The sequence below is a fragment of the Hemitrygon akajei genome, chromosome 4 (genome assembly GCF_048418815.1).
Source record: "Hemitrygon akajei chromosome 4, sHemAka1.3, whole genome shotgun sequence".
Classification (NCBI taxonomy): Eukaryota; Metazoa; Chordata; class Chondrichthyes; order Myliobatiformes; family Dasyatidae; genus Hemitrygon; species Hemitrygon akajei.
Window position 1 is genome coordinate 171388984 of NC_133127.1, and position 25437 is coordinate 171414420.

At 41.3% G+C, this 25437-nt stretch overlaps 2 protein-coding genes across 4 annotated transcripts in view; both read left to right on the forward strand.

The window, feature by feature from the left end:
• Positions 1–12872, forward strand: part of LOC140726948 (transmembrane protein 272-like) — a 35423-nt gene extending 22551 nt beyond the window's left edge. For both annotated transcript variants that reach the window (XM_073043992.1, XM_073043993.1), the window contains 2 exons: positions 307–389; positions 7823–12872. In XM_073043992.1, coding sequence (XP_072900093.1) covers positions 307–389; positions 7823–8185 — 446 coding nt within the window. In that variant the 3' untranslated portion in view covers positions 8186–12872. The remainder of the gene's footprint in view (positions 1–306; positions 390–7822) is intronic.
• Positions 12873–22835: 9963 nt separating this feature from the next.
• gpr143 (G protein-coupled receptor 143) overlaps positions 22836–25437 on the forward strand; it is an 84456-nt gene continuing 81854 nt past the window's right edge. Inside the window, exon 1 of one of the 2 annotated variants that reach the window (XM_073043998.1) lies at positions 22836–23118. In XM_073043998.1, coding sequence (XP_072900099.1) covers positions 22860–23118 — 259 coding nt within the window. In that variant the 5' untranslated portion in view covers positions 22836–22859. The remainder of the gene's footprint in view (positions 23119–25437) is intronic. The other variant, XM_073043997.1, reaches the window with a different exon arrangement.

Sequence of the window (25437 nt, forward strand, 5' to 3'; positions counted from 1 at the left end):
TTTGCAGCTTTTTCTCTATCCTGTGCAGTGGCCCCACTGCGCCAGATGGTGATGCAACCAGTTAGAATGCTCTCCACAGTTCATCGAGCTGTGAGTGATAGTTACTGATTAATACTAGGAAGAATTCTGAAATGGAACAATTGATAACATTCCCCACACTAAATGTGCATGATACTTCAATACTATTGGGAAGATTTTAAGCAAGATCCGTTTTGAAAGGAAAACTGAACACTCGATGATGGTGTGTACAGTGAGCAATAAAACTCACAACTTGCTGATAATCTCTGTCCTGATTATATATTTCAGGAATGAAGTTCTTGGATAGCTGCCCCATTCAGCCATTGATCCCACTGTATTTGCTGGTTGGAGGAATCATTGGCAGTTTGAAGGTACAGTGTGAGTGCAAAACCAAGTCAACAGTTTGTGAAGCAAATGTAATTGTAACTAGTCTGGAATACTTAAAGTCAAATACATCATTCCAGCAACACACACAAAACACTGGAGGAACTCAGCAGACCAGGCAGCATCTATGGAAAAGAGGAAACCGTCGATGTTTCAGTCATTGGGACTGGGGGAGAAAAGGATGAGAAGTCAGAGTAAGAAGGTGAGGGGAGGGGAGGAAGAAGTACAAGGTGGTAGGTGATAGGTGAAACCAGGAGGGGAGGAGGGGTGAAGTAAAGAGCTGGAAGTTGACAGGTGAAAGAGAAAGGGCTGGAGAAGGGGGGATCTGATAGGAGAGAGTAGAAGACCATGGAAGAAGGGAAGGGGGAGGAGCACCAGTGGGAGGTGATGGGCAGGTGAGGAGATGAGGTGAGAGTGGGAAATGGGAATGGAGAATGGTGAAGGAGAGTGTGGGGGGGGAATTAATGCAAGTTTGAGAAATCAATGTTCATGCCATCAGGTTGGAGGCTACCCAGAGGGAATATAAGGTTCTGCTCCTTCAACCCGAGTGTAGCCTCATTGTGGCAGTAGAGGAGGCCGTGAACTGACATGTCGGAAATGGGAATGGGAAGTAGAATTGAAGTGGGTGGCCATCAGGAGATCCTGCTTTCTCTGGTGGACGGGTCGTAGATGCTCAGCGAAGTGGTCTCTCGACCTACATTGGATCTTATCGATATACAGGAGGCCACACCGAGAGCACTGAATACAGCAGATGACACCAACAGACTCACAGGTGAAGTGTTGCCTCACTTGTAAGGACTGTTTGGGCCCCTGAATGGTAGTGAGGGAGGAGGTGTAGAGGCAGGTGTGGCACTTTTTCCACTTGCAAGGATAAAAAGCAGGAAGGAGGAAAGTGGGGAGGGACGAACAGACAAGGCAGTAGCGTAAGGAGCAATCCTTGTGCAGAGTGGGGGGCAGGGTAAGATGTGCTTGGAGGTGGGATCCTGTTGGAGATGGCAGAAGTTACGGAGAATTATGTGCTGGACGTAGTGGCTAAATAGGGTGGTAGGTGAGGAGAAGAGGAACCCTATCCTTGGTGGGGTGGTGAGAGGACGGGGTGAGAGCTGATGTATGCAAAATGGAACGGATGAGGTTGAGAGCAGCATTGATGGTGGAGGAAAGCAAGCCTCTTTCTTTGAAGAAGGAGGACATTTCATTAGTTCTGGAATGAAAAGCCTCATCTTGAGAACAGATGCGGTGAAGATGGAGGAACTGAGAGAAGGGGATGACATTTTTACAAGTGCCAAGGTGGGAAGAGTTGTAGTCAAAGTAGCTGGGAGAATCAGTGGGTTTATAAAAGATATCAGTAGAAAAAACTATCTCCAGAGAAAGAGATAGAGAAGTCGAGAAAGGAGGTACCCGACATAGACTGAGAGACTGCTTCGCTGAGCACTTACCAGAAAAAAGCTACATATCAATTGTGCCAGAAAAAGCTGGATCTCCTGTGGCCTCCCATTTCAATTCTACTTCCCATTCCCATTCCAACATGTCAGTCCAAGGCCTCCTCTACTGCCACAATGAGACCACACTCGGGTTGGAGGACCAGAACCTTGTATTCCATCTGGGTAGCCTCCAACATGATGGCATGAACACCGATTTCTCAGACTTCCAGTAATTGACACCCACTCTCCTTCACCATTCCCCATTCCCATTTTCCCCTCTTACCTTTTTCCCTTCCTGCCCATCACTTGCCTCTGGTGCTCCTCTCCCTTCCCTTTCTTCCATGGTGGTCTGTCCTCTCCTAACAGATTTCCTCTACTCCAGCCCTTTATCTCTTTCACCAATTAACTTCCCAGCTCTTTACTTCAGCCCCTCCCCCTCTCGGTTTCACCTACCACCTAGTACTCCCTCCCTTCCCCCCACTTTGTGACTCTGACTTCTCATCTTTCTTTCAGTCTCAATGAAGGGACCTGGACCGAAACGTCGACTCTTTTGGATAGACTCTGCCTGACCTGCTGAGTTCCTCCAGCATTTTGTGTGTGTTGCTTGGATTTCCAGCATCTGCAGATTTTCTTGTGTTTGTCAAATACAATGTGTATTGTTTTGGGGGTGAGGTCCTCCTTTTGTCCCTCTGCCCGGTCCCTCCATTTGTTTCTTGTACTTAAACTGGTCAGACAAAATTAAATGAAAGAATCAAAGTGCATTCCTTTGGGGAGAGGGTGTGTGTTCTTTGTGAAGAGCTAGTAAACCCAGACTGATTAAATGTGCAAAAAGGGGCACTTGGAGTACTCACTCCAAAAAATGTTCATAACAGGGTAGAGATGATAAAGTGGATGCTTTTTTTTAATACCATGCCCTCTTCTGTGTTCTCTGTTCAAAATGCTACATATCAATTGTTGGAATCCTGTATTATCTGGAAGTTGGCTATTTAAAGTCAGAGAAAATATGTGCTTTACCCAGTGTAATCCATGGTCCAACTAAGAGGACCTTCAAGCATTAAAGTAAATGATCTAGAAGTACACCCCCATTTCTGAAATTAGTAATTCAAAGTTGAAAGTAGATTTATTATCAAAATACATATACGTCACTATATACAACCCTGAGATTAATTTTCTTGCAGGCAATGAAAGTCCACACTCACCAGGACGGACAAACAACCAATATGCAAAAAAAAACAACAAACTGTGCAAATACAAAAGGAAAGAGGGGAAAAATAAATTAGCAATAAATATTGAGAATATGAGATGAAGAGTCAATAAAAGAGAGTCTGTAGGTTGTGAGAACAGTTTAGTGATGGGGCGAGTGAATTTGAGTCAAGTTATCCCCTCTACTTCAAGAGCTGTTGTTTGAGGGGTAATAACTGTTCCTGAAGCTGATGGTGTGGGTCCTGAGACTGCTGTACTTCCTTCCTGAGGGCAGCACCGAGAAGAGAGCATGGCCTGGATGGTGGGGCTCCTTGATTATGGATGCTGCTTTCCTCCAGCATCGCTCTGTGTAGCTGTGCTCAATGGTGGGGAGAGCTGTATCCGTACGGGACTTTGCCATATCTACACCCTTTATAGGCTTTTCTATGCAAAAAAACAATAGAATCGATGAAAAGCTGCTCACAGCATAGACAGACAAACAACCAATGTGCAGAAGACAATAAATTGTGCAAATACAAAAAAGAAAAATGCAAACTAACAACTAAAAAATAAATAAATATTGAGAACATGAGTTGTGGAGCCCTTGAAAGTGAGTCCATAGATTGTGGAATCAAATCGGTGATGGGGTGAGTGAAGTTATTCACTGCAGTTCAACAACCTGATAGTTGAGGGGTAGTAATTGTTCCTGAATCTAGTGGTGTAGGGCCTAAGCCTCCTGTACCGCCTTCCTGATCGCAACGAGAAAAGAGTCCTGCGGAGGTTGTTACTGGAAACTACTGCACAAGCCTGGGTTCAGACATGTGTTAATGAGACCTAGAGTCATGAAGCTACTCCCTGGTGTTTATTTATATTTTGCTCTTCTTAGATATTGAATCCCATGTTGGTCAAAAATGTGGTGCTGGGCGATCAGTTTCTCCACCACAGCTGACCAGCTTGGAAGATGTACAGTAGTAGGAAATGGAGGGATAGAACAGCAATGTACAGATACTTCTAGGCTAGTCTTGTTTACCACTGAAGCAGTTACAACGGGAAAAGTCAGCATGGTCTCTTTAAGATAAAATCTTGCCTGACGAACCTGTTAGAATTCTTTGAGGAGATTACAAGTAGGATAGATAAAGGGGATGCGGTGGATGTTGTATATTTGGACTTTCAGAAGACCTTTGACAAGGTGCCACACATGAGGCTGCTTACCAAGTTAAGGGCCCATGGTATTACAGGAAAATTATTGGCATGGTTAGAGCATTGACTATTGGTATAGGAGGCAGCGGGTGGGAATAAAAGGATCCTTTTCTGGTTGGCTGCCAGTGACTAGTGGTGTTCTGTAGGGATCGGTGTTGGGGCTGCTTCTGCTGTACATCAATGATTTAGAAGATGGAATATTTGGCTTTGTTGCCAGGTTTGCAGATGATACGAAGATTGGTGGTGGGGCAGGTAGTGTTGAGGAAACAGGTAGGCTGCAGAAGGACTTAAACAGATTAGGAGAATGGACAAGAAAGTGGCAAATGAAATAGTGTTGGAAAATGTAGTAGAAATAAATGTGCATACTATTTTCTAAACGGGGAGAAAATCCAAAAATCTGAGATGCAAAGGGACTTGGGAGTCCTTGTGCAGAACACCTTAAAGATTAACTTGTAGGTTAAGTTGGTGACGAGGAAGGCAGATGCAATGTTAGCAAACATGAAGTCTGCAGATGCTGGAAATTCAAACAACACACACAAAATGCTGGTGGAACGCAGAAGGCCAGGTAGCATCTTTAAGGAGAAGCACTCAGCCCGAAACGTCGACAGTGCTTCTCCTTATAGATGCTGCCTGGCCTGCTGTGTTCCACCAGCATTTTGTGTGTGTTGCGATGTTAGCATTCATTTCAAGAGGTCTAGAATACGAGAGCAGAGATGTGATGCTGAGGCTTTGTAAGGCACTGGTGAGGCCTCACCTCGAGTATTGTGAAATTTTCTGCTCCTTATTTAAGAAAATATGTGCTGGCTTTGGAGAGGGTTCAGAGGAGGTTCACAAGGATGATTCTGGGAATGAAAGGGTTATCATATGAGGAACGTTTGATGGGTCTGTACTCACTGGAATTTAGAAGGATGAGGGGGGAATCTCATTGAAACCTTTCAAAGGTTGGAAGACCTAAACAGAGTAGATGTGGAAAGGAGGTTTCTGATAGTGGGGGAGTCTAGGACAAGAGGGCACAGCCTCCAGATAGAGTGGCATCTATTTAAAACACAGATGTGGAGAAATGTATTTAACCAGGAAGTGGCGAATTTGTGGAGTTTGTGACCATAGGCAGCTGTGGAGACCAGATCACTGGGTGTATTCAAGGCAGAGATTGATAGATTCTTGAATGACACGGCATCAAACGTTACGGGGAGAAGGCCGGGGAGTGGGGATGAGGAGGGGAAAAAAGGATCAGCCATGATTGAATGGTAGAGCAGACTCAATAGGTCAAATAGCCTCATTCTGCTCCTATGTCTTATAGTCTAATGGAAGTAGAAACATTTGGGGAAGGCTGGGGAATAGTATTGTGTGCGGATATATCACATCTGCAGATTTTGAGGTAAATTCTAAAGGCTTTCCTAAAATGTAACTAGATTTCTTTTGGTTGGCTACATGGGGACTTACCTGGTGCAAACTGACAGCTGGGCTTTTTCATTTACATCTCTAACAGGAATTGTTCCCGATAATGCCATAAGTGATTTTTGCCATGTTTTTTTAACCTGTGGTAGCATCATGCCAGGGTTACTGGACTGGTATCTAGGGATTCGGATGAGTAACAGAGTCATGAGTTTGAATTCCAGCCTGGCAGATGCAGAATTTAAGTAAGTAAATCTGGAATAAGTAGCTGTTGTCGGTGGTGTTATGGTATTCCAGCACTGTGATCGGAAGATCGAGGTTCAATTCTCACTGCTGTCTGTAAGGATTTTAAACATTCTCCCCATGACCATGTGCATCAGGGTTTCCTCAGGGTGTTCTGGTTTCCTCTCACATTCCAAAGGAGTACGGGTTACGATTAGTAGATTGTTAGCAATGGATGCATGGTGACGCCTGCAAGCTGCCCCAAAACATCGTAAATGATGGTGCAAGTGAAGCATTTGACTGCATGCTTTGATGTACATATGACAAAGGAAGCTAATCTTAACTATGAAATTACCTTATTGTTGTGAAACCCCTCTTGTCCTTCAGGGAAACATTCTGAAATCTTCATCCAGTAGGAGCTTCATTAAAATAGTTGACCTTCCAACGTCCTCCTGAAATAGTGCAGTAAGCCGATCTGTTGTTGGTCGGTTAGAATGAGCAATAAAAACGGCCTTGCCAGAGAGATCCATGTTCTGGGAATTAACTAAGCAATACATTTCTGTTTAATTGCTTTCCACTTGACAAATGCAATCACCATTAAGAAAAATTTAAAAGACAGATAAAAATCCAGCTATATTATTGGAAGTCTATATTTATCTTTTTGTCGAATGGTTAAATCTAATTTGTTGTCTAATTTTCTGGTTGGCTGCCATTCATTAATGGTGTTCTGCGGGGGACGGTGTTGGGTGGGACTGCTTCTTTTCACGTTATATGTCAATGATTGATACCTCTTCGGCCAAGTTTGAGGATGATACAGAGATAGGCGGAGGGACAGGTAGTGTTTGAGGAAGCAGGCAGTCTGCAGAAGGATTAGGAGAATAGGCAAGCAAGTGGCAGGTTGAACAGTCTCGGGAAGAGTACGGCCATGCACTTTGATAGAAGGAATGTTTTCTAAACAGAAACCAAAAGTGCAAAGGGACTTGGGAGTCCTCATGCAGGATTCTCTAAAGTTTAACTTGCAGTTGATGAGGAAGGTCGATGCAATGTTAGCATTCATTTCAAGAGGACTAGAATATAACTGCAAGGATATAATGCTTTAAAAGGACTGGGCTTGGAGTATGGTGAACTGATTTGAAAGTTCAAAGTAAGTTTATTATCAAAGTACATATATGTCACAACCATTTTCTTGTGGGCATTCACAGTAAATACAGTAAACATAATACAGTCAATAAAAGACTGCGCCCAACAGGACAGACAACCAATGTGAAAAATACAACAAACTGTACAAATACAAAAAGAAAGAAAAAAAGTCATAATAATCAAAAATAAATAAGCAATAAATATTGAGAACATGAGATGAATCCATTGGTTGTGTCCCTTATCTAATAAAAGATATGCTAGCAAGGAGGCTCACAAGAATAATCCCCGGAATGAAAGGGTTAAGTATGAGGATCATTTTATGGCTAAGGACTTGTACTCAGTGTTCACTGGAATGTGTGGGGTATCTCATTGAAACCTATGGAATATTGAAAGGCCTTGATAGAGTGGACGTGGAGAAGATGTTTCCTATAGCGGGGGAGTCAGAGGCAGAGCACAGACTTAGAATATCAGGAAGTCCCTTTAGAAGAGAAGAGGGGAAATTCCTCGAGCCAGTGGGTGGGGTGATGAATCTGGAGTTCATTGCCGATGGTGGCCGTGGAGGGCAAGAGAAAGGTTATGGCAACAAAGCTTACAGGGAGAAGGCAGGAGAATGGAGTTGAAAGGTATAACGAATCAGCCATGATGAAGCAAACACAATGGACAGTATGACCTAATTCTGCTCCTGTGTTCTATGGTCTTATTTTTTTTCTTGTTTTATATCGTATTTCATACATATTCAGACAGACACATCCTCTAAACTACTTTGCTGATGTTCATGAAGTCAGTACCAAGTGTTGTACTGATTGATTAGACAATTCTGTCTGTCTGACATTGTCTGTTCTGCTTTTCTAACCACACAGGTCTCCTTCCTCCTGTATGATTCCACAAAAATGAGACGCCTCCTTAACAAGTCAGTCATGATCGGTGACGATGATGACGACGAGTATCCTTGGCGACAAAATCTGCACAGATATTACATCCATATCACCCTCAGTCTGTTCCTCTTTGTCTGGTTTATACTGGGGAATTGCTGGGTTTTCTCTGTGTTTCTGCCAAATTTCATTCCACCTTTTCATCAGCCACAAGATTACTGTGACAAAACAGTGTACATATTCTCGGTCGTTGTTCTGATCATAAGTCATACAGTTTTAGGCCTTTTGGTACTCTGCAGTTGCTGTATAATTTCTTTTTCAAAGTCAGGTGACGATTCAGAAGAAGACTGAAAATCAAGCATTTGGCGATCAAGAAAATTCCTGCTTTAATTAAAATGCCAATTTTAAGAACTCAGAATTGGTTCATCCATTCCTGGTATTTCAGGTCTGGCCATGATAACTATCTTCTCTGATGTGCCTTGCCACATAAATTTTAAAGATATGAGAAGGTGGGGCTAGATTTTAAGCATGCGCAGTCATGTATGAAGCATCTATCTCTGTGCCCTTTTCCAATCTTGTTTGAAGTTTGTCACTGTATTTGCATGCTCCTTCTGTATCTTTGGTGACTGCTTTATTGATTTGGTTCAAATGAAGTCAAACCATATGGGGACAATCTAAAATGAGCGTACATTATGAGTCAATTATTAAAGGCACAGGCTGTGATTTATACCAGTCCGATATTCAGGTTCAAGTTTAATTATCATTCAGCCATACATGAATCCAGCCAAATGAAACAGTATTTCTCTGGGGCCAAGGTGCAAAACACAGTCCCAACAGTCATACACAGCACAAGGCACATATAAGATAACAAGTAAACATACAGACACACATAAAATGTTTCTATATATAGTCCAAGTAGTTGAGTGATATGTCCTGTAAATTGATGGTGCATGGGGATTATCTGCAAGAGCAAGAAGTTCTCAGCAGTCCACAGATGAAGACAGTCATGCGCACAATCATTGAAAACTGGATAGCAGCACTGACAGGAGGGGTCAGTCCCAACCAGCATGGATGCCATACTACACCACCTATGGTGTTAACTGCTGCAACAGACAAGCCCGCGGCTTGAGGTCTAGGCTTCACTACAATTAAGGAATTAAGGCCACGAGCTCCCTTGCTGCCTGTCTCACCAATAAACAAGGGAAACAGACTCACAGCATTTTACATTATCATTGTCCACCAGGGTTTTGCGATCACAAGAGAAACCTCCAAAACAATCACTTGCTGTTGGACTGCACGATGTCTTCGTGAACCAACTCCGATACCTTTCTGTAGCAGGGCATAACGCAGTCTACACCAGGTCCAACTACTCTGCCAATCAGAAGCTTGCTGATGGGGTAGACCTGGAGTACTTGAAGTTCCCAATGCTCATTGTGATACTGGCAGGGGAGTGGCCGAGCCCTATACCTGGTAGTTTAAGGATTTTAACCCTAAAGTTCCTGTGCTATATACTACTCTTCAAAGACAGACTTTTTAAGCTGTTAGCCAGCTCAAATTAACTCTTTACGATGTCAACAGTGGCTCTTGTGGTAGTGCTAAGATTAAGTCCTCTTGAGACTTGTGCTCAAATCTATAACTGTCCAGCAGTAGCAAAGTAGTCTCAGAGGCTATGGCCCCTGCATTCTGAGGCTGTACCATCTTGCCCTAGACTCCCCACTATTGGAAAGATCCTCTCCACATCCACTCTGTATAGGCCCTCTTACGCTCAATAGGTTTCAATGAGATAACCCCTCATTCTTCTAAATTCTAACGAGTACTCTAGAGATATCAAACACTCCTCATGTGTAGGTAATCAATTTTTATTCATTCAGAGTGTAGACATCACTGGCAATACTAGCATATATTGTTGATCCCTAATTGTCCCTGAACTGAGGAGAAAGTTAAGGGTCAACTACACGTGGGATCTGGTGTAAGATGTAGGCCGGATGTGTAAGGATGGCAGATTTCTGCCCTGATGGTTATCAGTGAACCAGATGAGCACCTCAAACAATCCATCAGTTTCATTATCACTGTATTAGAAAGGCCAGCAGATCTTAATTCCAAGTTTATGTAATCATTTCAATTTGATAGCATTCAAACTTGTCTTTGGATTAACAGCAGAGATATCCGGCTGCATAAGGTTGTGGATGGAAGGTAATGAGAGGGCGTACAAGGTCTTGATAAATGATAGTTGTTCAAAGTCCTTGAAAAATAGTTTCAGTTACTGAGATTACGGTGTAATCCATGTCACACGTGCAGATGAAATGCACCTGTAATCATTTTTCAACAACATGTGAACTCAACTATTCTGATGTAGGGTCATCACCTGAAATGGTGACCATCCTTTGCCTCCACAGACGACCCTCAGAATTTTTTCTAAAAGCTGGGATTTTTATTGCTCCAGATTTCAGCATCTACAGTCTTGTGTTTCATTTGACACAAAAGCTGTGATTGAAGACACAGTGAGACATATCACTGTTTTATTATGTCAGTCTTAAGAAATATTTTTATTGGCTAATGTGACAATTAAGATTAAAGTGAGCCAATCCTAGATGACCACATTAAACATAAATTTAATAATAATATTGCCTGCCTTAGCTTTATATTCTTTGAAGTTATTAACTGATAAAGTCTATTGATATCTGTATTGAATGGTCCAATTGAGTCAGTGCCCATGATCACTTGGAATGACTTAAATCAACAAAATGTACGCAGTAGGCAAGCTTCCTTAATGGGTCCTGAGAGCAGAGCTCTGATTTAAACATTATATCCCATTATTCTTGATTACTCCACCGGGGAGAAAAATTCTCTGCAGAGACATGAATTTGAAACCCACCATGGTAACTGGGTATTTAAATTAAACTAATTTCAGAATTGAAAAAAAATATATAGTTTCAGTCACAGTAAACACAGCACAAACTAATAACCCCTCTGCTGCACTAATGCTGTTCATGGAAGGAAATCTGCCATTCTCCCTCAGTCTGGATTATATTGAATAAATATGACAATACAGTTGATTCCTATCCATGGCAATTACAGAAAGGCAAATAAAAGCTGGCATTGTCAGTGCGACCACTTCCTGTGAATGAATAAATAAAGTGAAGTCTTCTACTACATAGAGATGTCAAAGGCATACATCTCTGATTCAGCACCCAAATTACTGCAGATGCTGGAAATCCGAGATAAAAATATAAAGTAGTGGAAGTAGTCAGTAGGTCAGGCAGCATCTTTGGAGAGAGAGTAACATAATTAATGATTTGAGTTGATAGTTAAAACCAAAGACAGTTAAGATGTTTGATGAGCTGTTCAAACAGATAGGATTTTGATCAGAAAGGAATCTACCCATGGCAGAAGTATTAGTGACCAGAGAACTTGTTTCATTTGCTAAAGATTCAGCGACTTCATCAGAAAAACATACATGCAAGTTAGTGTGATCTGAAATTTAGTGCCTGAAATAGAGAATGAAACAGTTTGAAAAGAAGTAAGATAAATATTAAAAATAGGACATTGGCAGAGTTATGGGAAAGAGCAAGAGGTATGAGACAAATTGAGCGGCTCTTCCACACAGTGTTAGGACAATGAACACCCCCTCACTATGCTGCACCTCATCAAAAGCAAAACAAAGTATATGCCACTCTCATTCATAATGCACTTGCTACAAATAACCCTTTTTATATGAGAAGGAAGCGTGGATAGTTAGAGCAATTGGTCCTAACCTCAGTTGCAATCAGTGGTGTGTGTAATAACTACTTTCAAATCAATGGTCATTATACTTCACCAGCTGTTCATTAAAAATGATGGACTTTCAGCAGTCTGAACAGATTATTTAAATAATTTCAATGTACCAATTTGCTTCCATAATTTTTTTTATCGCTGCTCCATTTATTAGCCGCCAGCAATTATGCTTCACATAGCAGCTCTTGTCCATGACTACACCAACCCCTCCCCTTCACAAGCAACATGAATTACAACCTAATAATCAAAAAAGAAAGTTGAAAATACACTTCCCTCCACTGGATGTTTTTGGCTTTATTGCAGTATGGAAAAGAATTATTATTTATATCAAAAAAAATGAAAGCGATTGTTTATATCGAACAATTCTCTGTGAGTAGTATGGTTAAGTTCCTGGTGATATTTCTGATATTGACTGTTAAGTACAGGCACACTGGTAATGGTTATTTTATTGTGTTTATGTTGAAGGGTATATGTGCTGCTTCCTGTAAGGTTTGTGCATGCATTCTGATCAATTTGACTTTCTTGACATGTTGAATTTTGATATGGTTATCCCCAGTTTTATCCATCTTGTTGAGGGTTGTGGTTGTTTTTGGTATCAGTATTTTTAAGCTGTGACAACAATCAGAGTAAAAAGAAAATTGAAGTTCATGTAATTTTTAATAGATGTTTTAGTGCACGCTAGGCATGTCATAAAGTCAAGACATATATCCTGCATGTATGTTAACATATTTTAATTCTACATATTTCATATTTCAACTTTGTAAACCAGTGAAGATGTCTTTTTCTAAAATGGTGTGAAGTTGCAGGAGTACACAATTTGCTTCAATTGTGAGGTATTTCCTGAGATGGTTCAAACTTGAAGCGATCTTACTATATAATCATTGCAGTGCAATACTGCAAAGTCAATATATTCTCTTCTCTACTTTTTGGGTAGCTGTTCAAATAGTAGACACAATGTGAAAATATTCAACTTGGTTTGAAACTAAAAGCTATTAAACATATTCAAATAGGGTTTATTTCATTAAACAGGTCTGAACATCTTTCTTTGTGGGGTATTTCACATTTTTACATTGTCAAAAATTTACAAATTTAATATTTCAAGGGAATGTATTGTCACATTACATTTGTAATTATTGTTGGAAGCTGATGTTGTATTTCAATGCTTCAGACTTAAAGTATGCTTTTTAACATCCCTTTGTTTGACAGAATGACTTTATACACGATGGCTAGGCTCAATGTAACAGTAAATAAAACCTTCTCTGGATTGTACTGGTGCTGTGGTTTTTGTCCTTGCAATTCATTGTTGGTATACCAGCACGATGCACAGAAACTATTGTGGGGAAATAGGGTGAAAATGTGCAGAGAATATCTGTGGCTTCAGTTTAGGAAATTCTATGGTTTCCATGGTTTTTCCTTTTCTAGCCCTATCTTACATAATCACCTTTTTTTACCTGCTACGTATGACTCAGCATTCCATGATTGGTATAGGAAGGGCATTAGGCATTTTGAAGATCTTTTTATTGATAATCGCTTCGCTTCTTTTCAACAGCTCTCTGCTAAGTTCAATCTACCCAATGCTCATTTTTTTAGATATCTCCAAATTAGACACTTTATTACTCCTTTAATTCCTTACTTCCCTGAAATGCCTGAGAAAAATGGTATGGAATTATTTCTTTCTATTAATCCACTAGGTAAAGGTGTAATATCATTTATTTGTGATAAATTAGCAGCCTTACGACGTGCCCCTGTGGATAAAATTAAAATGGCATGGGAGCATGATTTAAATACCTCCTTATCTGATGAGACTTGGGACTCGATTCTCAAATCGGTTAATTCAACCTCTCTTTGTGCTCGCCATTGCCTTTTACAGTTTAAGATTGTTCATAGAGCCCATATGTCTAAATCTAAATTATCTCGATTTTACCCTAACATTAGTCCGCTTTGTGATAAATGCAAAAGGGGCGAGGCCTCTCTCATTCATATGTACTGGCTTTGTCCTAGCTTGGAGAAATTTTGGAAAGATGTCTTCATAACGTTATCGCATATTCTGAATCACCACCTAGAACCTAACCCTTTAATTGCTTTGTTTGGTTTCTGGGGTGAGACAGATTTACGTCTGAGTTCGACTAAGTGTCAAATATTATCTTTTGCCTCTCTCCTGGCTAGATGTTTAATCCTCCTTAGATGGAGAGATGTTGCCTGCGCACGCATGCTCAATGGCTTAACGATATTATGGCCTGCTTAGACCTTGAAAAAATTCATTATTCAGTTCTTAATTCGGATTTAAAGTTCCATAAGGTCTAGGGACCTTTTATTGAGTACTTTCATAACCTTCCTCTTGAGTAGGGTTTTTTTTCAGTCCCTTGCTTTCAGCTCCTTTTTCTTTTTTTTTGGTAGTAGGCATCAATATCTTCTGTTGCTAAGTGTATTTACAGTTTTGGGGGTTTGATTGTCCTGATTTATATTCTCTATATTGTGTTGTGGTTGGTCTGGAGCTTTTTTAGTTGCAGGGCTTGGGGAGGATACTAATTTTACATGTCTTCAATTTGGGTGCTTTCTCAATTATCTTTCTTTGTATCATATTATTATTGTATGTTTATTTTTGCACTGTATCAATGTTCTTCATTTTGACCTGGGGTTTTTTATCTGTAGCTATGTAGAAAATGTATAAAAAAACTAATTTTAAAAAAAGAGAATATCTGTGGCGTAAATAGAGAGTGCTGCCAGAGATCAGAATCAGGTTTAAAATCACCAACATGCGTCGTGAAACTTGTTATAATACATTTGTAATACATAATCTAGAAGAAGAGGAAAAATAACAATAAATAATTAAATAAACTACAGTATACGTATATATCATATGTTGTACTGGCTAAATGCAATAATATTGTACCTTGGGTTTCTTTTGATCTGGAACTTGATCATTCGGTTTGTCATTTCCATTTCACACTTCAATGGGTTTGTAGCTTCCCCAATCAGGACTTTGAATTAAGTGAAATTAATATTGCAATTTGGCTTTTTGTCTTGTTGACCTCTGCCAAGTCAGCATTGATGCAGACCATTAATACTTATAGAGCTTGCTAAGCAAATATGATAGAAGGTGGTCAGAAATGTCATCGTGTAGCATTGAACTACATAAACTATTCTGTCCTTTATAACGCTAGCCAGTAAATGTCAGCTTGATCTGAGTAGCATTCAAGATTCACGATTGTTTATGTCCAGTACACAAGTGTAAAGGACAACAAAATATTGTTTCTCCTTTTCTGCTGCAGTAAATACATTATTAGTTAAAGAACATAATAATAAACACACAATAAATATAAGTACAGAAGATAGCTTACATACATTGACTATATGTCCATAAGGTGAAAGAGTGTCTGTACGCAAGGTGACTGGCAGGAAATGATAAAATAGTGGTGGTGATGGGTTCGTGGTTATTGGCTGGAGATATTGATCAGTCTTACTACTTGGGGAAAGTAACTGCTTTTGAGTTTGGTGCTCCTGGCTCCGATGCGATGTAGCCTCCTTCCAGATGGAAGTGGGGAAAACAGTCCATGAGCACTTCATGATGCTGCTGGCCTTTTCCCAGCATCTTTCTGTATATACAACCTTGGTGGCAGGTAGGCTGGTGCCGGTGATGTGTCGGGCAGTATTTAACTACAGGTTGTAGAGCCTTTCTGTGCTCAGCAGTGTATTTTCTGCCCTGTGAGATGCTGCAACATGTTAGGATGCTCTCTACTGCGCGTTTGTAGGGCGTAGGTATTACAGGACGTGAGCAGCATGATGCACAGAAACAATTGTGAGGAAATTGGGTGGAAACAGGCAGAAAATAACCAAGTAGGGTAAATAGAAAGTGTTGCCTGAGATTGTATGTTGTACTGGTTAAGTGCAATACCTTGGGTTTCTTTTGATCTGGAACTTGATTGTTCGGTTTGTCGTTTCCATTTCATGCTTCAATGGGATTGTAATTTCCCCAATCAAATCTTTGAATTAAGTGTAATTAATATTGCACTTTTTGTCTTGCTAACTTATGCCAAGTAGGCATTGATGCACATCACTAATATTTTTTGCCTTACAAGCTCTATATCATTATAAGGTGGTCAACAGGTGTAGGACTAAACTACATAAACCATATTGTCCTTTGTAAAGCTGGGCAGTAAATATTAACTTGAACTGTTTAGTAGTCAAACCATCAAAATGACCATTATGTCAAGGTCAGATGGATGATCAAGTGGAACCTCATTTTGGAACATAGTCATCAACAAGTAATATGACTGATGGAGAAGGAATTTGGACCTTTCTGCGATTTATAAGAACAGAAAGCCTTTATAGAAGACACGGAACAAATGAAAATGCAACATACATAGGTACATGAATGGGAGGAGTATGAGAGGGGCAGGTCCATGTGCAGGTTGATGGGACTAGGCAGGATAATAGTTGGACCAAAGGGCCTGTTTCTGTGCTGTAATACTCTATAACTTCACACCAAACTTGACCTTGGGGTTGTTTGAAATATTTATTTATACCAGACATCTCCCAGGACTGACATCATTTCCCCACTCCTCCTCCCTTCCCTACTTGTCACCTCTCCCTCACCTATCACCCAACAGTTCTTGCTTCACCCCATCCCTTCACCCTATTATACCAGCTATCTCCTCCCTTTCTTTCCAGTCCTGATGAAGTGTTCTCAACCAGAAAAGTCAACAGTCCATTTCCCTCCTTTGGATGCAGCCTAACTCATTGAGTTCTTCCAGGATTTTGCATCTTAAACCAGAAGGCATTAGTATAGGGTAAGAGGTTAGAAATGATGCAAGGAAGAGTTTTTGCATCCAAGGAGTGATTGGTATCTGAGCACACTGCCTGAATGGGGATGGAGGCAGAGACTCTGCAACTTTCAGGAAGTATTGAAATGTTAGAGCTATGTTTATAAAGCCATATTTTAGTCACCTTGCTATAGGAAGGATGTCATTAAACTGGAAAGGACACAAAAGTTGGGAATCAAAAGACTGAGCATGGTGCGACTAGTGTCCCAAGCTGTATATATTTCAATGCAAGAAATATCGTAGGAAAGATGGATGATAGTGCTGAAGATGAGGTAGCTGGTTTACAAACAGAAGCAATGTGTAGTGAGGAGAGGCTGTTGACAGGGCAAAATTGCAGTCAACAGGATGAGCTGCAACGTAAAAGGAGATCACATTTAAAGGGGTGAATACAGAACTGAAGGTGTTATATTTGAATGTGTGCAGTATACGGGATAAGGTAGGTGAACTTGCAGCACAGCTACAGATTGGCAGATATGATGTTGTAGGCATCATTGAATCATGGCTGAAACAAGAATATAGCTGGGAGCTTAATGTCGGAGGATACACATTGTATTGAAAAGACGGGCAGGAAGGTAGAGGGGGTGGTGTTGCTCTGTTGGTGAAAAATGAAACCAAGTCATTAGAAAGAGGTGACAGGATCAGAAGGTGTTACATCATTGTGGATAGAACTAAGGAACTGCAAGGATAAAAAGACTTTGATGGGACTTGTGTAAAGACCCTCAAAACAGTAGTAAGGATGTGGTCTACAAATTACAACAGGATAGAAAATGCATGCCAAAAAGGTCATGTTCAATAGTCATGGGAGATTTCAATGTGCAAGTAGATTAGTAAAATCAGGTTGGTGCCAGATTCCAGGAAGGCTTACAAGATTCCTATGAGATGGCTTTTAGAGCAGCTCATGGTTGAGCCCACTAGGGGATCAGCTATTCTGGATTGGGTGTTGTGCAGTAAACCAAAATTGATTAGAGAGCTTAAGGTAAAGGAACCCTTAGAGGAAAGTGATCATAATATGATTGAATTCACCCTGAAATTTGAGAAAGAAAAGCTAAGATCAGATGTATCCATTTTATAGTGGAGTAAAGGGAATTACAGAGGCATGAGAGAGGAGTTGGCCAGAAATGATTGGAAAAGAACACTGGCAGGGATGATGGCAGAGCAGCAATGGCTGGAGTTTCTGGAAGCGATTTGGAAGGCACGGGATATATACATCCCAAAGAGGAAGAAGTATTATAAAGAAAAGTTGACTCAACCACGGCAAACAAGGGAAATCAAAGCCAACATATAAGCCAAAAAGAGGACATATAATAATGCAAAAAATAGTGGGAAGTAGGAGAATTGGGATGCTTTTAAAAACCAACAGAAAGCAAACAAAAAAGTCATCAAAAAGCAAAAGATGAAATACAAAAATAAGTAAGCCAATAATTTTAAAAACGATACCAAAAGTTTCTTCATATAAAGTGCAAAAGGTGAGAGTGAATATCGAACCGCTGGAAAATGATGCTGGAGAGGTAGTAATGGGGGAACAATGAAATGGTGGATGAACGGAATGAATATTTTACATCAGTTTTCACTGTGTAAGGCACTAGCAGTATGGTGTCAGGGCTCATGAATTGTGTGAAGTTACCATAACTAGAGAAGGTTCTTGGGAAACTGAAAAGTCTGAAGGTAGATAAGTCACCTGGACCAGATGGTGTACACCCCAAGGTTCCGAAAGAGGTGGCTGAAGATATCATTGAGGCATTAGTAATAATCTTTCAAGAATCACTAGATTTTGGGATGGGTCCTGAAGACTGGAAAATTGCAAATGTCATTTCACTCTTCAAGAATGGAGAGAGGCAGAAGAAAAGAAACTATAGACAAGTTTTCTGGCCTCAGTGGTTCAGAAGATGTTGGAGTTGATTATTAAAGATGAGATCTCAGGGGCACATGATAAAATAGGCCAAAAATTTTGCCTGACAAATCTGCTGGAATTCTTTGAAGAAATAACAAGCAGAATAGACAAAGGAGAATCAGTTGATGTTCTGTACTTGGATTTTCAGAAGGCCTTTGACAAGGTGCCACACATGAGGCTGCTTAACAAGCTACGAGCCCATGGTATTACAGGATAGATTCTAGCACGGATAAAGCAGTGGCTGACTGGCGGGAGGCAAAGAGTGGGAATAAAGGGAGCCTCTTCTGGTTAACTGCAGGTGACTATTGGTGTTTCACAGGAGTCCATGTTGGGACTGATTCTTTTTACATTATATGTCAATGTTTTGGATGATGGAATTGATGGCTTTGTTGCAAAGTTTACAGATGATATGAAGATAGGTGGAAGGACAGGTAATTTTAAGGAAGTAAAGATGCTACAGAAGGACACTGACAGATTAGGAGAATGGGCAAAGAATGGCAAATGGAATACAGGTTCAGGAACTGTATGGTCATGCACTTTAGTAGAAGTTAAAGGGTTGACTATTTTCTAAATGGAAAGAAAATACCAAAAAAATCTGAGGCACGAAGGAACTTGGGAGTCCTTGTGCAGGATTCCCTAAAGGGTAATTTGCAGATTGAGCCTGTGGTGAGGAAGGCAAGTGTGATGTTAGCATTCATTTCAAGAGGACTAGAAGCAAGGATGTAATGGTGAGACTTCATAAAGCACTGGTGAGGCCTCACTTGGAGTATTGTGAGTAGATTTTTGGCTCCTTATCTTTGAAAGAATGTGCTGAAACTGGAGTGGGTTCAACGGAGGAGCATGAAAATGTTCCAGGATTGAATGGCTTGTCATATGAAGAGCGTTTGATGGATCCAGGGCTGCATTCACTGGAATTCAGAAGAATAAAGGATAACTTCATTGAAACCTATCGAATGCTGAAAGGCTTTGAGAGTGGATATGGAGAGCATGATTCCTGCAGTGGGTGAGTCTAAAATCAGAGGACACAACCTCAGAATAGAGGGACCTTCTTTTACAACAGAGATGAGGAGGAATTTCTTTAGCCAGAGAGTGGTGAATCTGTGGAATTCTTTGCCACATGCAGCTGCGAAGGCCAAGTCTTTATGTATATTTAAGTCAGAGGCTGATAGATCCTTGACAGTCAGGGCATGAGGGGATACTGGGAGAAGGCAGGAGACTGGGGCTGGGAGGAATATTGGATCCACCATGATGAAATGGTGGAGCAGACTTGATGGGCCAAATGGCCTAATTCTGCTTCTATATCTTATGGTTTTATGGTCTAAAAGATTTGAAGGTATTACTGATATTGTAGGGTTTAAAATATTAGGAAAGGCTGGAAAGATATGACCTCTTCCCCGGGGGCTGATGGGTGACCTTTTGGGAGTTTTTTTAAGGATCATGAAGGGCAAAGAAAAGACAAATGACCATAGTCTTTTCCCCAGGGTATTTAAGTCCAAAACTAGAGTGCATGGGGTTAAGATGACAAGGGAAAGATTTCAAAAAGGACTTAAAGGGCAACTTCTTTAAACAGAGGATGATATGTACATGCAATGAATTGCAAGAGGAAGTGGTAGAGGAGGGTACAGTCTTGAGATTAAAAAAAAAATTTAGAAAGACATTTGTCACGTTTGACAAATCTTACTGAATTTTTTGAAGAGGTTACTAGGAAAGTTGACGAGGGTAAAGCAGTGGATGTTGTCTATATGGACTTCAGTAAGGCCTTTGACAAGGTTCCGCACGGAAGGTTAGTTAGGAAGGTTCAATCGTTAGGTATTAATATTGAAGTAGTAAAATGGATTCAACAGTGGCTGGATGGGAGATGCCAGAGAGTAGTGGTAGATAACTGTTTGTCAGGTTGGAGGCCAGTGACTAGTGCTGTGCCTCAGGGATCTGTACTGGGTCCAATGTTGTTTGTCATATACATTAATGATCTGGATGATGGGGTGGTAAATTGGATTAGTAAGTATGCAGATGATACTAAGGTAGGTGGTATTGTGGGTAATGAAATAGGTTTTCAAAGCTTGCAGAGTGAATTAGGCCAGTTTGAAGAGTGGGCTGAACGATGGCAGATGGAGTTTAATGCTGATAAGTGTGAGGTGCTACATTTTGGTAGGAATCATCCAAATAGGACATACGTGGTAAATGACACACACAAAATGCTGGTGGAACACAGCAGGCCAGGCAGCATCTATAAGGAGAAGCACTGTCGACGTTTCGGGCCGAGACCCTTCATCAGGATTAGACGTGGTAAATGGTAGGACATTGAAGGATGCAGTAGAACAGAGTGATCTAGAAATAGTGGTGCATAGTTCCCTAAAGGTGGAATCTCATGTGGATAGGGTGGTGAAGAAAGCTTTTGGTATGTTGGCCTTTATAAATCAGAGCATTGAGTATAGGAGTTGGAATGTAATGTTAAAATTGTACAAGGCATTGGTAAGGCTGAATTTGGAGTATTGTGTACAGTTCTGGTCACCGAATTATAGGAAAGATGTCAACAAATTAGAGAGAGTACAGAGAAGATTTACTAGAATGTTACCTGGGTTTCAGCACCTAAGTTACAGGGAAAGGTTGAACAAGTTAGGTCTTTATTCTTTGGAGCATAGAAGGTTGAGGGGGGACTTGATAGAGGTCTTTAAAATTATGAGAGGGATAGATAGAGTTGACATGGATAGGCTTTTTCCATTGAGAGTAGGGGAGATTCAAACAAGAGGACATGAGTTGAGAGTTAGGGGGCAAAAGTTTAAGGGTAACATGAGGGGGAACTTCTTTACTTAGAGAGTGGTAGCTGTGTGGAACGAGCTTCCAGTAGAAGTGGTAGAGGCAGGTTCGGTATTGTCATTTAAAGTAAAATTGGATAGGTATATGGACAGGAAAGGAATGGAGGGTTATGGGCTGAGTGCGGGTCAGTGGGACTAGGTGAGAGTAAGTGTTCAGCACAGACTAGAAGGGCCGAGATGGCCTGTTTCCGTGCTGTAATTGTTATATGGTTAAGACACATGGCTAGAAATGGTATAGAGGGAATATGAGCCAAATGGGACTAACCCAGTTAGATAACATGGGTAGCATGGATGAGATGGGCCAAATGGCCTGTGTTCTCTGCTGCATAGAGGGTGGAGAGTGCTGGTAAATGGCCTCACTGTAGATAAGTTCTTAATGGCCAGCATAGACACAGTGGCCTGAAATGATTGGTTTTGGTGCAGTAGGGTTCACTAATTTCAATTTTAATACTAAGATTTTGCCCACCTAGAGCCCATACAGGTCAGTAAATTCTGGAGCAATGGGTAACCTTTGGGGCAAATTGGTATACAGGCTTTAGAGCATCTTAAGTGTTGGGGAATAGTAGGAAGAGGAATTCAGGTAACTCATCTCCAAGTCGTTTCCAACTATTCACACCTACAAGTGTAAACTATGTTTTACTTAAATGAATAGAATCGAGACTCGCAAACTGCCGAGAGGTAGTGGAAACCTGGCCATTTATTGCCCGTGCATTATCTAATCCATGCCTCACAGGAGATTTACACCACACTGTTGTCATTCTGTGGAGAAGATCCCTGGCTCTGCCCTCTCTGAGGCACTCTTCTCCAGCCTTTTTTTTTGTAACTGGATCATACCTACTAATAAAAAGCGTTGGCGCCAATATTTCAAGTCACAATGTGTGTGAAGAAAGCACTAAGCCTGGCACAAATAACGGCCCGAAAGACTTCCACTTAACGTAGCTCAAAAGATAGTTTTACCACTGAAGTGATCAATTTAAAATATGGCCGCATTCCATGGCTCTTACAAACTGCAGTTAACATATTCGCTTAATAAACTTGTGATTGCACACGAGGCCTTTAGCTTGGGATGTGTACACAATACTCACATTGTAATCGTTTATTCAAACGTTTGAAGTGTTCTTTCAAAATTCCCCCATTTACAGTGGCGCTTTTAGTTTTAAGAAGATGAATATATAGTACATTCCTCATTCAAATTATTCACTATTTCCGCAACTAAAGATTTCTCGGTTTGTCCAGATGATTTGAAGAGAGACACTTAAACATTTAAAAAGATGAGCTTTGACAATACAGTAAATGAGAGGCACCCGCCTTCATAACCCTTTTAAGGCCCCAACTACATCAATTTACTATTTATTGTTCTTTGATGCATCTCATTCATTAAAATCATTACATCAGGAACGTGGAAGTCCGCCTCACCTCCCTTCACCAACGGTGGCCCGGCCATTGTCATCTTACCCTAAGGCTGAACAAGTTTATCATGGGGATTCACGCGTAATTATAAAGTAACGAATGATCCTTAGAGTTCTGGTACTACAAAGAGTCTCGGGAATCGCGGTCTATCAAAGGGATCTAATGTTTTTTTTTCCCAGTCACTTAAAAGAGAGTTGACTCAGCGAGTGAGATTGTGATGAGACTTGAGAGAATACACATGATGTTCGTCCCGTGATCCAGGAGAGGGGCGGTTCATGATCCTCTCGCTCGCTCTGTCCGCCTGGTCCCCTATGGCTTCTCCACGCCTGGAAACTTTTTGCTGTCCCACTCGGGACCCGGCCACCGATTTCGTCCTCGGTTTTCAATCTGATTTTTTCAACGGCATCTGCGTTGCCAGCGCCAGTCTGAGTCTTGTGGGCACACTTATTCAGATCTTGCCAAAACGGAGGTTCAGCTACCGCAGGTTCAGCCAGTACCCTCTGCAGAAGCCATCAGCATCTTCTCGAATCCTGCTCATCATCAATATCTGTGACATCTTAGGCTGTGTAGGTAGGTCCCACCTTTACTTTCAATCAAAGTTTTTAAGTTGTAGAAAATATTATAGCGGACGTCTTCAGTACTTTATGTCGATGCTGCTACTTAGTTAGTCACGCCGCAACATTTAGTCCACCGAATATATGCTGGTTTAAAAAAAACGGGTAAATTTTCTGGTGTGTGGATATCTGCTAGAAATGCTTCTAATGTTGCCAGCTTGTCAACCCTGTAGAGTGTAAACGTGCTGTGTGGGGTTGATGCCTCAGGTTCCGAAATTTGGGAGTAAAATGCCAATAGAGAGTTGGGTGAAAAGGGGGTATTATTTTAACTGCTGGTCTTATGGGGGTTTGTGGAAACCGAGGATTTCCATCGAATCTCAGGCCACCAGGCAGATATTTGGCGCTGTGGAGGGGAGGGGCTTGTAGACCTGATTGAACATTTGTTTTCATTCGCCTGGTCTAGAGAAAGCCATCAGAATGGCCAAGTAAGAATATTGCCAGCAGGCACTTTGACCAAGCCTTCACCGCCTGCTTCACAATCGTGCAACACAACTCTGGGTCATAATTGCTTCATAAGGAAATGATCATACTCTACAAACTCCAACTATAAGGGAGCTCACTGGGCCAGTTGCCCTTCTCAGGATCAAAAAGTTCAAAGCAAATTTATTATCAAAGTACATAGATGTTACCATATACAACCCTGAGACTCACTTCCTCCCGGGCATGCCCAGTAAATCCAAGAAAATACAAAAGAAAAATAGGAAACAATAAATAAATATGCAATAGATGTCAAAAACATGAGATGATGAGCCCTTGAAAGTAAACAATGGGAACTGTTCAGTGATGGAGTTATCAGATGGTTCAGATGGTCCAAGATGAGTAGCCTTGGAGGTTACATGGGAATGGAGCTGTTAGATTTTACCCACTGGTCATCACAGTGAGTAGGTACCTTACAGTATTAGAGATATGGGTTTAATCCTGACCTTAATTTCAGTTTGAGTGCCTTTCCTCCAGTTCTCATCCAAGGAGGTACAGGTTTGTAGGTTAACTGGCCACTGTAAGTTGCCCCCAGTGTAGAGGCGAGTGGTAGAATCTGGGGTGGAGTGGAGTTGATGACGATGCAGATGTATGATTGAATTTTTTGAGGATGTGAGTAAACACATTGATGAAGGCAGAGCAGTAGATGTTGTGTATATGGATTTCAGCAAGGCATTTGATAAGGTACCCCATGCATGGCTTATTGAGAAAGTAAGGAAGCATGGGATCCAAGGAGACATTGCTTTGTGGATCCAGAACAGGCTTGCCCACAGAAGGCAAAGAGTGGTTGTAGGCGGGTCATATTCTGCATGGAGATCGGTGACCAGTGCAGTGCCTCAGGGATCTGTTCTGGGACCCTTACTCTTTGTGATTTTTATAAATGACGTCGATGAGGAAGTGGAGAGATGGGTTAGTAAGTTTGCTGATGACACAAAGGTTGGGGGTGTTGTGGATAGTGTGGAGGGCTGACAGAGGTTACTGCGGGACATTGATAGGATGCAAAACTGGGTGGAGAAGTGGCAGATGGAGTTCAACCTAAATCAGTGTGAGGTGGTTCATTTTGGTAGGTCAAATATGATGGCAGAATATAGCATTAATGGCTCAAGTTTTGGCAGTGTGGAGGATCAGAGGGATCTTGGGGTCCGAGTCCATAGAACACTCAAAGCTGCTACGCAGGTTGGCTCCGTGGTTAAGAAGGCGTATGGTGTATTGGCCTTCATCAATTGTGGAAATGAATTTAGGAGCCAAGAGATGATGTTGCAGCTATATAGCACCATGATCAGACCCCACTTGGAGTACTGTACTCAGTTCTGGTCACCTCACTACAGGAAGGATGTGGAAACCATAGAAAGGGTGCAGAGGAAATTTTCAAGGATGTTGCCTGGATTGGGGAGCATGCCTTATGAGAATAGGTTGAGTGAACTTGGCCTTGAGGTGACCTGATAGAGGTGTATAAGATGATGCGAGGCATTGATCATGTGATAGTCAGAGGCTTTTTCCCAGGGCTGAAAAGGTTGCCACAAGAGGACACAGGGTTAAGGTGCTGGGGAATAGGTACAGAGGAGATGTCAGGGGTAAGTTTTTTACTCAGAGAGTGGTGAGTGCGTGGAATGGGCTGCCGGCAACGGTGGTGGAGGCGGATACAATAGGGTCTTTTAAGAGACTTTTGGATAGGTACATGGAGCTTGGAAAAATAGAGGACTATGGGTAAGCCTAGTAATTTCTAAGGTAGGGACATGTTCAGCACAACCTTGTGGGCCAAAGGGCCTGTATTGTGCTGTAGGTTTTCTATGTTTCT